We start from the raw sequence: 14131 nt of genomic DNA, 5'->3' as shown, positions 1-14131 counted from the left end.
GTATGAAACGCCAATTAACATTGTAAAAATATTAACTCAAGGTGATGAATTTTGGAATCTGCAAGAGTAGGATTTTCGACATAAACGCCACTGACAATCCTATACTTATGCTTAAAAGCATTGTAGCAAACATTTGAAGCTCACTGTGTGTGAGTTTGAGTTCAGTTCAGTAAACTCAATAAAATTCCGTATAATTTTGACGCGTTTCTTTTGCCCTATATGTTTTCGTATGACGTGCTGACAAATCTTTTTTTGCTGCTATCAGTGACGAATTGAAATTAATATTTTTCTTGAGTGATATATTTTAAAACTAAATTTAATAAGTATTTAGTGATAAAACTATGGGCACATACATATACATTTTTGCGTCATTAGTTGGATACTCCATATTAAATATAAATGAAGATTGTTTGTTAGATAACATATAATACATTTTTTTCTCTGTTAAAAATTTAATTGGTACACATCCATATGGATACTGAAATTGGAGCCATATATAGAACTGTAGAGATATTAGTGCTAAGTGTAGAAAACAATGACTTGTTCAATTTGTGATTTCTATTTTTTTGTTTTGTTATTTTTTATCTTAAACAATTGACAAGTCAATAAATGTGTAAATGTCAAAATTATGGCTTCATCAAACGATGATGATGATTTTTGGTACAGTACAGAGAAGAGATCGTTTTGTTTTGAAAGCAACGAGGTTAGTACAATAAGAAAAGATTATTATTAGGATAAAAAATTTTTGAACAATTTTTACAGACTGATAACTTATTTGGAGTATCAAAAAGTGGCACTGCGCAATTGCGAGCTGGTATTTCAAGTATACAAATTACTGACAGCAGTGTCAAGTACAATGAACCTCAAGGAAGTGTGAAACCACTATTATCAATTATATCTGATAGCGTTTTATCAAAAAGTTAATAGTTCTTAATAATTTAATTATCAACTTAAAAAAAAAAAAATATATTTTGTATTTTACTTAATTTTTTTCATAGTTTTAGAAGCAGATAAGTCTCAATATATTCCTGATGAATCTTCAAGTATGCACCCAGATGATACGCTGAAAAGAATTTTAGTGGGCAAGTCATATTCATTAGAAAAACATAAATCACTAGCCAGCAAAACTGCTTTACTCGATGCCGCTATAAGAAGTGGAAATGGAAATGCTATTTTAGGGGTTTGTTACACTTTTAACTTATGTTGGAAAAATGTTTTATAAAATTGTAATTTACGATTACCATTATTATAGGTTATTTTATTCATTAAAAAAACTTTGAAAAAAAATCTAGTCCAGAAATTGTTGGTTGAAAGGCCAGAAGCTTTGTACACGTACATCCATTACTTATCAATCAGATTGTGTACAAGTGAAATATGTGATTTACTTACGTAAGGGAAAATTGCATATTAGTGTAGTCAATTTTAATATTTTGAACTTGTTTTTGTAACTTTGACTCATATTTGTTTCAGTGCCCAGGGAAAAACAGTTGATGCCGCCGTGAGTTAACAAAATTATCTTTGTTATTTTATCTAGAAGTTTTTCTTTAAATTATTGTGCATTTTTTTTTTTATAGATAAGGTGTTTAAATATTACTATAAAAAGTGTCGATAATTTGGATGGTAGCATAGATCCTTTGCTTTTGAAAATTTCAAAACAGTATAATATGTTGTTTACCAATTTACCAGACTGTAGGGAGACTGTTTTTGTTCAATCTTATGTGAAATTACTAGGTATTGTGAAAAGGAAATAATTGATTAAAATACACTTTTATTTTCTGATAGTACAAACCGAATAAAATAATCTTTTAGAGTGGCAAAAACATGCACAAAATAAACTCATTGAACCATTTAAAGCTAATTTCCCAGCCTTAGAGTACTTGAGGCTTACTTGTAAGGATTTCTGGGGTGTTACAGAAACTAATGCTGTTTCACCATTGGCATTAGCTCAAAATCAAGATATTTCACCTCGACAATTTGAAAAAGTGGCTATTGTAACTAGAGCATCGGTTCATGCTTGGGACGATATCGATAACTTATTGCATAAAAAAGGATGGCTTGGTGGAAAAAAACTACAAACCCATTTGCCAATTGAGGAAGTTTTGAGACTCTTACAAGAGCATAAAGCACCATCAGGTATCATGGAAAAATTCTTAAACTACGTAGATAGCAGTAAACGTTTACAAGTGGCAAAGAATCTCAACTGCTACAAGGCAGTTATAAATGTAAGTAAAAAAAGTTTGAAGACCACATTTTCCCGTAATTGTACATAGTTTAAAAAGCTGATGATTTTTTTAGTTACTAATGTCTCACGGAGATCGCACAGCCCTGCTGGAATATAAAGCTGATCTTCGTCCTCACTCAGAGGAGTATTTTTATGCTGAAAGCATTCTATGCAGCAACTCAATAAAATGGAGAAATTAAAAAAAAAAAAAAAATACTAAAATTATTTTTGTAAATAGATATTTACATTTTATGAACTGAAACGCAAGACTTTAAGATCTGTATATATTTTTAATAGTTTTTTAAAAGAAAAAGAATTGTATTATGTCCTATACGAAATTTGTCATCTTTATTATTTTTGTAATGAAAATATTTATTAGAAACGTTCAAGTTACAAATATGTAAATAATTGTATATACTTTCAATCTGGAAAATATTTATTACAAAATGTACAATGACAAAGTCATTGCAGGAAATTTATTACTAAATAACGTGAAATACAAAGATGGAAGTAAATAATGAACCACAGATTCATATGTGAAAAAACAATAAATCTATTAAACTATTTAAATGTTATAATTACATTTTTTTAAAGAAAATATGTATAAATAATAATAATAATAATAATAATAATAATAATAATAATAGTAATCGATAAGTAACAATGGAACAAAGACTTGAGTAACCAAGTGTTGTTCACAGTATGCACCTTATATTGTTATGAAAATTATCAGTTTTGCTCAAAACCTTTTTAAAACTCGCCAGCTGCCACAATAAAACAGTTTTAAGTAAACTAGGAACTTCCTATGTGACATCAGCTTTGAAACTACAAAATGCTTGAGACAAATGTAACTATTATCATAACAATTTCAAGTGCATACTTTGCAATAACTTGCGTATACTCTGCTTAAGAAAAAAGGTAAACTTTTTCTAGTGTATGTAGATTACTTACTAGCCGGTGTACACTGTGAAATTTAATTCAAATAAATAATTACTCAAGGAAAGTCGATATAATTATAACTTTTAATCTAATAACAATGTCTTCTATAAAAATTCAACACTACTTGACTATCAGTCCTGTGAGTAATTATTGACTTTTCTGATAAATCCTAAATCACAGACTCACCTTTTAAAGTAGACCTCTGTATACTTTTTCAAGTCTACCTTTAATCTCTTCAATGTTCTCACTGTGCACTCTGGAGTGTGGGAGGAGAAGTAAGATTTGGGGGCTGCATTCCTGGTGGCGGTAAAGGAGATGCATAGGGTAAAAAGTAAGGTTGTCCGGGAAAAGGTGGATAACAGCTATCAGGAGGTGGTGGCTGGGTCGGATACATCGCCGCCGGCGGCGGATATATATACTGGGAGAATACAGGTGGATATTGGGCAGGAAATTCAACGGGTTGATAGACGGTTTGCTCTGACGTTGGTAGCTCAGACGCTGGGAGGTACGGAACCTGTATGTAACCTGGTGGCGGTGAATAGTATGGTCCTGCAACGTACATTATTGTTTACGGAATGTAAAAAAAAAAAAAAAAAAAAAAAAAAAAAATTCATTTTATCGTCAAAAGAATGATTTCAATATTTTACAAACCTGAAAACGTCTCCGGCTCGGGTGGATAAGGGCCTAAAGGCACATACGGCACTTGGTTGTACGTCATTGAATAGGGGTATGGGCCGTTCAAAGGAGGCGGTGACTGAGACTGGATCATCGTCGATTGCTGCTGGGGCAGATGGTTTGGCTGTTGCGGGTGCAACATTGCGTTTATCGGCTGCAATAACTGATGCTGTTGAGCAGGATCGTTTATCATGTCACAGCGATTCTGCATCGTTTGCATGTCAATCTGCTTTCGCTTCCGTATATCGTAGTCGGGTTGGTGCTGTTGCTGACGATACTGATACTGAGGGTTGTGATCGTTGCGATACTTTCCTCCTGTAATTCATGGAACTTACGTTTTTCTTCTTTCTCTACTTAACTTGTGTTTTGAAAGGATTATTTGGAATTCAATAATTATATGAAACATATCAGCTGGTAATTTGAAAATCGGAATGTGCCGTTTGATTTTCCCGCCGATTTGTCTGGCAAAGAGGGGAGGGATTCTTGGAAATAGATATACCAACAATCAAATAGGAGTGGGAAGTTGAAGGCAAATGATTATATTGGGGGGTCTGATCGGGGCATTCGATACCTCGCTTAATTAAGCATTTTTTTGATAATCCCTAAACTACGCATGCGCATTATCGTTATTTTTGGTTATTTTATAGGGATTCTCGAAAAAACTGCTTACTTAAGCGAGATATCGAATGCCCCGATCAGAGATCCCCTACCAATGCGCACTTTCACCAAGCTACGTTGATGAGTCGATTTTTGGCAATGAGACTGCCTACATACAGAACAACCTCCATGTTTACGTTTTCCAAGTGAGAAAAGCGTATAACAACTACAGTTCTAGTTAATAAGGACAACTTATACTGATAATCAAGAAGCAAGCCGTTGTTTGATTTCGGAGCAGTTATAGATTTATTGTTGTGGCAGATAAACGTTACAAATAACAAATGGAAGACTTATCTGGAGCTCCTCTTAGTGCTCTGTCATGTGAAACTAAGGAGCTTATCTCCACTTTGCTTAATCCCAAAAGATTCATCCCGACGCAAAATGGGTTATCAAGGTTAAATTTGTATCTTCTAATGTTTAAGTGTGTGCGCGCGCGTTGGGTTAAGAGTTTTTAGCAATTATTTATTTCAGAGACTGGAAAGGACTCGCACATGTGTGCAAGATTGATCAAGAGACGATGCGAAATATCTATCATGATGCAGACCCAACAGGACGCGTATTATCCATATCACAGAATAAATTAAAAGACTTTAATTTGCAACATTTAAAAGAAGCTCTAGAGAAGATTGAGAGATGGGATGTTATTGATGATACCAAAGAAATGATGGGTTTGTTAAAATTTTGTATTAACAATGATTTTTTTAGGTGTTAAAAACAATTGTCGTGTATTAACGCACAGTATTAAATGTTTAGAGAAGGATGCAAAATCGTACTTGGAAAGACTACAAAAATCTCAAAATACAGCAGAACTAAACGATAAAGACGTGGACTCCAAAATATTGACGATTGGTAATCACCACTAAATTGTTTAAAATTCCGATTAATTTTGTATTTTGATTAAAATTTATAAAAACAATGATTCTGGCAGATGATTTAATTCTAATGGAACAAGGACAGGATACACAGCATTATGATGCTTTTGTACTGTATGCACAAGAGGACACAGAATTTGCAAACGAAGTAGTACAAAACTTGGAGAACGAAAATAACATGAAGGTAATTGTTGCATAATATGTATGGGTGGTTGCAAAATTGTAGAAATTGATAAAACAATGACACTTTTTTTAGCTGTGTTTGAAAGAACGTGACTTAATTGCTGGTGTATCGTTTGAATATGAGGCCATTCTGAGGTTAATCTTGGAGCGTTGCAACAGGCTTATTTTAATATTAAGTCCAGATTTTTTTAAAAGTCCTGCCAATGAGTTTTTTTTGAATTGTGCACAAGCAGCTGGAATAAGTAAGTTTCCATCGAACATTTTGCATACCAAGTTATAATTATTATCAATACATTTGCTGTAGTATATCTGATGATGACTCACAGCTTTATGTGTTATGTATATGTGTACGGCAATTCTACTTTAATAAGCTGTGACAAACTTATAAATTTTAAGTTTCTCATTAAAAATTAAATTAATCTTAATTTAAAAAAGCAGTTAGTAGGTTGTTATCATTTCAAATGTCAAAATGATTAGAACATTGAACTTGTTAGAACAAAGAAAATTGATGATTTTACTGCTAGTTATGTAAAAAAAAAATTTATAGAAATTTAACAAAATTTTTCAACTTTGCAGATAAAAAACCGGAAAGAAAAATTATTCCTTGTATTTACAAAACATGTGAATTACCTCCTCAATTGCAATATTTTTCGAAGATTTACTATAATAAACTTTCACCACAATTGTTTTGGGAAAGACTGCTTCATTCAATCAAAGTTGTAAATGGAACTACTATGAAAGTCAAACAAAATAATCGAACGGAGTCTAAATTATCAGAAACAAAGAGACAAGGTTTAAATACATTTTTCAAGAAATCTGTAGAAAAACAACCTCAAGACATGCCAAAAGGTTCAGATTCAAAAAAAAGTCATCTGGAAATTTCCCCTGCTTATAAAGAAGCTGAGCCACAGAAGACACCTGTTAAAGAAAGTGTTTCAGAATCTACTCTTGAACTTCCATCATTAGATGGATTAAGCACATTACCATCACATTCAAGTGTTGAATACAAACAAAAAGATAGGAAAAAAGATAAGATCGGGAAAAGTTACATGAAGAAATTTCAAACTTTAATTGAAAAATTTTAATGCCTTAAGTAAACTGTTAAACTGTTCGTACTTTTGTTAATATTTATTGTAAAGGATGTGTAAATTTTATATTGCTACGAAAAATGACCTGAGTGTTCTGAACAATTTTTTTCAATTTAAAACAAAATTTAAGATACATGTAAAAACTTTTTTGGAATTGTGAAACGACTGTGATAATATTTTAAGATAAATGCTGCATCTATAATGGTTTATTAAATATTTGTGCGATAAAGAGAATTATGGAGTTAGTTCTTTCCTTACCTTCGTAATTCTTCTTAAAACGTGGAGCCATGCCATTCGACTTGTTAACTCGCTGCATATCTTTATTGCCATTTTGTTGCGGCTGTTCATTTGGATTGTTGTTTTTGCCGTCGTTTCGGATTCTGTTGTCAATATTTGGATTGTGCGTCAAGTTACGGAAATCAGGGTTCCGATAATGATAATTCATCCTCTGTCCAGCTGGTCTTGGAATATTAGTGTTTTGATCCTGATCTCGATGTCTGGGTGGTGACGATCGGTTGTTGTGTCGTACATGCTGGTTATTGTGTTGATAGTTGTTGGCTTGTTGGACGATGTTGTCGCTACAAGGAACTGGACCTATAATCATGGTTTATAACTTTTATAATTAAAAATATTGGATATAAAAGAGTGAAAGTAATTTTTATATACCATTAACAACAAATGAATAATTATTTGGATCAGGAGCGGGATGAGCGAAGAATAACGTATTATCGCTAAATGACGGACCATTTGTTCCATTGGGCCACATGTTTTGAGACCAATAATACTGAAAAAAGAAAAAAAATTTTTTTTATCAAAATATATTCTATAAAACTTCATCATATTTTAATATTTATACTGCTGTTACCTTGACTCCAACGTTATAAAATTGTCGACCATTAGCAGGATCTACAATAATTAAATATTGGAAAATTTAATAAATGGTACGGTTAAATTAAGGGTTTGTTTATGGAAAAGTTTAGTACAAGTGACAATGTTAAACATACATTTTCTAGCTATTTTAATTTCATTTTTTCATTAACATATGAAGTAAAGTATTTATACCTGAAGGCGCTTCATTAGCTTTTATTTCATAAGTTTTCGTAGCATCGTAACTAACGATTTCTGAATCAGCAGGAAAACGAGGGATAGGTTGAAAAGCACTTCCTGTAAACATTATTTTACAATAATCTATATTTTGAAATAGAAATCCTTTAAAATTTACCTGCATAAGGAGGATAAAAGGTATCGTTATTATCTGCACGTTGATAATTTTGTTGATTAGATGAATTGTCTTCATGATTAATACTTGTAGTAATCTGTTTTTGAGATGAGTGCTCATTTTGTTGATTGTTTAAATTAATTTTGCTTTTTTTGTCACTAATCCTTGGTTCTACCGATTCCACAGATATGTGGGTACTTTCAAGAGTATTTTTCAAATTTTCAACTTGATCCTAAAAATAAAATGTACTTGTTATTTTAAATTGTAATTAAAAATAAGTTGACTGATTACCTTGATATTATAATCTTTAAGTGCCACGCGGTTTTCGTTTGGTATTCGAGGTTGATTTTCTGTGCTGTGAAAAAATTTGTATATTTATACTTCAAAATCTCATATTAAACATTTTTAATTACTTTTTATAATATTAGTCTTACTCTTCGGTCTTATTAACGGTGTTTTTAGCCACACTTTTAGAGTTATTTAGATTTTTTTCATTATTTCCATCATTAGGGACTTGATCTTTTGTTCTCCGATTTGGTCCACCATTCCAGGGCTTCTTCCACTTTTGATCTGAAAAGTGAAAAATATAAACGATGTGTACAATCAAATTCGTTACTTTTTCAATTGATATTAATTGTGTAGTATGTATCAGTTTATTTCTTAAAAAAAAATTCATAAACAGTAATTTTGACTTACTCTGATTAATTGCGCTCCTTTTATTAGGAGACAACGCCCAAGTATTGTTATAGTTATTATAATTAGATCTTGGTTTTCGTTGTGGGTAAGGTTTTAAGCTCTCGTAAGATACTGTTATTTTTTGTCCTAATTCCTCTACAAATATAACTACGGGTCCATGATTCTTACTTATTTCCTGAATGTGTCCAGTATAAAGTAAAGCTTCTAAACCATTTGACTTAGTTATTTCTTTGAAATTATCCCAATTAACTTGATCAATTGGGAAATTATTATTAGTTTTATCATTATCTTTGAAATCAATGGACACTAAGCATTTAGCTCCAACTTGTAATTCAGATGAATTTAATTTTGTGAACCCCGACCTCCTCATTTCTATTTTACATTCAATAAATATATCTGTAGATAAACAATAAAAATAAACCAATAATATTAAAAAAAATTTTAACATACCCCTTCTGATTTCAAGCCATATGTCATAATCAACATTGCGATAAATGTTTGGATCTAAAGCTTTTGCTACTCTATAAGGAAAAGGTGTAATGCCTTTTTCTAAAAGTAGAGATTCCTCGTTATCGTCACTTTCTTCAAGTTTATTCAACAAATCTACTGTCAGCTGACTAAAAATCAGTGAAAAAAAAAAAAAAAAATAAATAAAATAAGTACTTTGAGGGTTTTTCGCGAGTTAGATAAAAAAGAAAAAAAAATTACTGACTTTCTATTACCTAAGTTCCCTTTTAGAAAGAACTTGTCATGTCTCAAGTAGTTATTTCTTTCATGCAACATTTTATGAACTGTTGCATCAACGTTACTCATTTTGAAAACATTTTTATACAGTATCTGATAAATAATGGCTAAAAAAAAAATTTCAAGTAGCATTACATAAGAAAATGATATCAAATAATTTCAATGTTTACTGTCTATGAATTTTCTTTTAAAATTTTTTGATCTAAATTTATACTACATTTCTCACTAGGAAAGTCAATATTGAATAAATTGACAAAGGGAGTAAATCCCATTTGTAGAAGATGTACTCTTTTATTATGCAAACTCACACTGGCAAAATCCTGCAATAGCTGTGTGCTCTTGATTGTAAACAGTTTCATACTGTTTTGGTGGCATGAAGCAAAGGAGAAAGTTCTCCTGGCATCGATTGTCAATGGCTACTTTTTTTGTCAACTTATGTCCATCAAAAATAACCACGTTTTTTTGGTACAAGAGTGACATGGCCAAAATTTCGTTTTCCCCTCCCCACTCGGTAACACAGGCCATTTGATCGCAGTAACTTCCTACTGGTATCATTGTCTTCTAAAAAGCAAACGTCAAGAAAACGCTCAAAACTGTAAGTATTTCTTGGTCAATGTTTTCGAGGTCCAGTGCAGCTGCTTACCTCCTGGAAGAGTTGCTTATTGTCTCTTATGTACTCAACGCATTCTTCCCTGACCCTAAGATGGCTTCGCTGATTGTGATAGACTTGTTCGGCGATCGCCCTGAAGAGACACGTGGGATCTTTGGGACCATGTTTTCTGTAAAAGCCATCATTCTGCAACCACTCGTCTACGGGCTCGATCATTCGCTTCGGTGTTTTTCTCGGATCCATGTACCTTCAACAGTTCAACACACACAAAATCGCAATATTTTCTCATAGCCCAGGAGTCATGAAACTTATAAAAATCAAAGTATTGCAATTAACGATGTTTTTGTATACAGTGGATTGTAAAAACTAGAAAATGACTTTTCAATCCATAAGCCGGTCGTCGACTCAAAGGGGTTATACGGTCGGCCATTCGTGTGTGTAAGCATTTGTTTGCACGAATCGACCCCGAAAATCCATCACATCGTTCATTCAAAAGTTAACGAGGTAAAAAAAACCAAGACCTTTTGTATAGCGCTAACCACAAATATGATCGCACACAGACAAACAACGCCTATCAAAAAAAAAAAAAATTATTAACTAATGATTTGATATACTCACGGGAGATTGTTGTTACGATACATTTTCACTCATGCAAATGTAACAGAAAGAGACGAAGCCAGCTACACGACAGGAACAAAAACAAAGCAGCGAGGCACACTGGACTCTTTGGACTTTGGACGACGACGATGCGGTAAGTAATAAAAACTACGACGATGCCCACACAGCACAAGATTTAGAAAACCGCAAGGTAAGTGCTCAGAAAAAAGACTGCACGGGTACTTGAGTAGTAGACATACCTATATGTGCAGAGAGAGAACACCACCGAAGGAAAATGAGATCCAAAAATTTTTTCTGTGCTGTACAAGTATACTGCAGTATGTGTGCGTGTATGTGTGTGTGTGTACTTATCGCTGTGTGTGTGCACACCTATATATGCACATTAAGTAGTTGCCTGCGGGCTGGTTTTTTTTCTTAATAACCGCTAATTGTTCCTCGAAATCTCAAAGCGAACAGACGAAAGGAAAAAGACATCACATACCTACTTAATAGCCATTTGCTTATTTCGTTCCCTATACTCGATCGTACTCCCTTGATTCTTTAATTACGTTTTATTTTTGTACTTTATAAACGATTATGTAAAAGTGAGGCTTCACACGTAAGTCACAAAAAAAAAAACCGTTTAGCACGTGCACGTGTGTGCCTGTTTTCGCCAACGGCGCTAAAATATAAGTGAGAAACCCTCTCACAATGATGATGAAATAGACGGAGTGCCGGCCGGCGAATACTTGCTGCGGATGGTGGTGCTCTTTTTTCTCGGATGTAACATGTAATATATTATACGATCATGTATATATACAACAGACATATTTACATATAATTATCAGAATTTCTATTACCAAATACCTACTTATTACCTACCTGATAACTGATAAAAAAAAGAAAAAATGATGAAAGATCTGATAAATGTCTTATTGGAGATGAGTATAGTACTATGGCACGTGCCTCATAGCGACAAGATTACAAAAGATGGGTTATTTGGCTATTTGAGGTTAAAAGGGGACATGTTCGCGGAAGCAGCATGCCAAATCGGTATTACGGAACACCGACATTACCGACAGAATATCCAATTAAAGGAACACGAACTCGCGAACAGCCCTGTTACGTGCTAATATAATTTTATGTAAAAGATATCTGTAAAACATGGCTTTAAGAGCGGATATATGTATATTAACATTATACTTACTTACATAATACTATAATGATTGGTAAAAAAAAAGCATATTTTCAATGCGTATACTTAATAAATGCAACTGTGCGCCCTAATAGTAAGTAATAATAATTATACATCCGGAAACCATACCAAAAAAAAAATAATAATAAAATAAAATAAAATAAACACGTATACTGTTGACCGTTTGCTGCACAACCTTAAAAACGTTATTCTGACAAATTTTCACCGTTTCAAAAGGAGTTGTGTTTATATATTGGATGAACGTAAAAAAGTGGAAAATTTTCGCTCATATTTTTGTAACCAGAAATCATAAATGTCGACGACTATTTTTGAAAACAATCGACAGCATCTTAAGTAAGGGGTTAAGATAATTTTTGTGTATGTATATATATTTGTATTAAGCAATACTTGAATTTTATCTTATACTTATGTAATGTGCATGAATATTCAGATTATCATAAATTGGCTCAACCTCCCACACAATTAATAACTGCCATCCTAATGGTAAATAACACCTATACGCAGCATATATTATACTAATTGCACGCAAATTAAAACTCGAAAAGAGTCTAGCAGTGATTTTGAGTAAGAAAAATCATCGGACATTTTCGAAGTTTTTAAAACGTTTATTCTTTAAAACCTCATTATTGTTCCAATAAACGTTGTTAAAACGTTCTGCTCTATTAGGGAAACGTTCTTTATTTAATGACTTTATCCAGAGAGAGAGAGTCACATATGTATATACATATATTAAGCCGCGCAATAATACAAAAGGAACTACCTATGCATATACATACATACGTATACGTGTTATCCATGGTATAAAATAATCATTCGATTTCCCAGTGAAAGCAATTCTTGACAGCGCGACCCATTATACATACATACACTCGATTCCAACAAACCCTACAATTATTCGCGTGTCACAATAAAAGGACCATCCACCCCCCCCCTACCCCCGCCCCGTCTTTCATGGTTTGTCCCGTTCATCAATTGTGTTTTCTCCCTCAATGGCAATAACGAGGCGTCCCCCCTACATACATTTTTTTTCTACACGCTCCATTGTGCGGATTTTATATTTTTTTTTATTATTACTCTCACATTATATATATATATATATATATATATATATATATATATATATATATATACACACACACCGATTTCACCCGGCGAGAGGGGGCTATCTGTAATATCGTTTCCACCGCAGTCACATGGATAACAATAGCGGAAAAACCCCCCCACGGGAGCTTTAACACTTACACCCTTATTCCCGAACAATATCATCGATCAATTAAGTTATGTATATATAATATACCTGTTTTCTAGTCGCAGCTACCGGACCCACGCACACACACGTACGCGCAAACTTTGTAATTACAAACACGCGCGCGTGTCGATATAAGTACTATTATGGCTCCATCGTCGGGATGTTTGATGATATTGGCGATCATCTGCGCAAGTATCGCCCTCGTTGTTGTTTCCGCCAGCAGAGACGACGTCAACGAGTACGCCGATCTGATAGCGGACCTGCAAGACTATCTTGCCATCACCGGAGTCATCGTCCTTTACGACGGCAATGATTGTACGTATGTGATAATAAAATATATACTTACTTACAATTAAAAGAGAAAGAATAAGGCTGCATCGACAGGGTACAAAAATTAATGACCATTGGAATACTTATCTGTGCATGTATATTTATGTGTGCAGCCGTGTTCGTGGGACAGCTTGTAAGACAGTTGTCCCGGAGGCATCAGCGCTACTCGATCGGGCTGAGGATGAGCTCGGGCCTCGCGACGGACAACCTGGAATCGTTGGCCAACGGCTCGTCGAAACTCCTCTTTGTCGTGTTCCTCCGCACGGAGGAGGAACTGGTGGGTCTGGCGCGTTACGGGCCGCGGGCCAACAAGTTGTGCCAGTTTCACGCGTGTCTGGTGGTGTTTGCGGCGCCGATGCGGGCTTATTGCGAGGAGCCCTGGGACAACAGGTTGGCCCTCGACTTTGGGGCCGAGGTGCTGGTGAGGTGTGCCGGTGGTGGTGGCCGAGGGATCAGGGAGTGGTTCGCCGTTGGCGCGGGGGCGAGGGTGCAGGTGCACGAGTACCTCGAGTGGAGCGTGGCGGATCGGCTTGTCGTCAAAAGCCACCCGGTGCTGTACGAGAGACGCAGGAACCTCAGCGGCGTCACAGCGAGAACGGCCACTATCGAGGTATTTTTTTTTTTTTTTTTTTTTTTTTTTTTTTCCCGACCTAACAGTCTGTTGCATTTTACTTTTCATCCTGCATCGTATAGGTAATTCGCATACATAAGTTTGTCATTTGAGCCGCTTATTCGTTCATTCCTACCTTTGATGCAAAATATGAGAATAAAGAAAACAAAAGACATCCGAGTTGGCGTATGAATTTCCTTCAACCCGAAATCAATTATTTCTCGA

At 34.2% G+C, this 14131-nt stretch overlaps 3 protein-coding genes across 4 annotated transcripts; 2 read left to right on the top strand and 1 right to left on the bottom strand.

The window, feature by feature from the left end:
* Positions 1 to 618: 618 nt before the first annotated feature.
* Positions 619 to 2435, top strand: LOC106646644 (Vacuolar protein sorting 16B). The gene is made up of 8 exons (XM_014362722.2): positions 619 to 703; positions 763 to 919; positions 999 to 1180; positions 1253 to 1389; positions 1471 to 1498; positions 1575 to 1731; positions 1810 to 2222; positions 2296 to 2435. Exons 1-8 carry the CDS (start codon positions 629 to 631, stop codon positions 2419 to 2421), a joined length of 1275 nt encoding a protein of 424 aa, XP_014218208.2. The 5' UTR covers positions 619 to 628; the 3' UTR covers positions 2422 to 2435.
* Positions 2436 to 2897: 462 nt separating this feature from the next.
* LOC106646692 (uncharacterized) lies at positions 2898 to 11053 on the bottom strand. Of its 2 annotated transcripts, XM_014362799.2 has the most exons (16): positions 10762 to 11053; positions 10523 to 10669; positions 9938 to 10151; positions 9603 to 9855; positions 9263 to 9401; positions 9001 to 9167; positions 8551 to 8922; positions 8289 to 8424; positions 8146 to 8209; positions 7858 to 8086; positions 7698 to 7799; positions 7501 to 7541; positions 7302 to 7419; positions 6894 to 7229; positions 3812 to 4150; positions 2898 to 3709 (listed from the first exon to the last, which is right to left on the bottom strand). In XM_014362799.2, exons 2-16 carry the CDS (start codon positions 10543 to 10545, stop codon positions 3405 to 3407), a joined length of 2838 nt encoding a protein of 945 aa, XP_014218285.2. In that variant the 5' UTR covers positions 10546 to 10669; positions 10762 to 11053; the 3' UTR covers positions 2898 to 3404. The 2 variants fall into 2 exon arrangements, with proteins under 2 accessions (XP_014218285.2, XP_089446391.1); XM_089590265.1 differs by lacking the exons at positions 8551 to 8922; positions 9001 to 9167; positions 9263 to 9401 and having other exon boundaries at positions 10523 to 11049.
* Positions 4515 to 6856, top strand: Myd88 (myeloid differentiation primary response protein MyD88). Its single transcript, XM_014362801.2, has 6 exons — positions 4515 to 4886; positions 4964 to 5160; positions 5246 to 5341; positions 5421 to 5548; positions 5621 to 5789; positions 6124 to 6856. The coding sequence occupies exons 1-6, from the start codon at positions 4774 to 4776 to the stop codon at positions 6630 to 6632; spliced, it is 1212 nt and encodes a 403-aa protein (XP_014218287.2). The 5' UTR covers positions 4515 to 4773; the 3' UTR covers positions 6633 to 6856.
* Positions 11054 to 14131: the final 3078 nt, after the last annotated feature.

This window comes from Copidosoma floridanum, unplaced genomic scaffold (assembly GCF_036245765.1).
Source record: "Copidosoma floridanum isolate Cflo_tuat_1 unplaced genomic scaffold, Cflo_Japanese_pri ptg000012l, whole genome shotgun sequence".
In the NCBI taxonomy this organism is placed as follows: domain Eukaryota; kingdom Metazoa; phylum Arthropoda; class Insecta; order Hymenoptera; family Encyrtidae; genus Copidosoma; species Copidosoma floridanum.
This window is presented reverse-complemented; position numbering and strand designations above follow the sequence as displayed.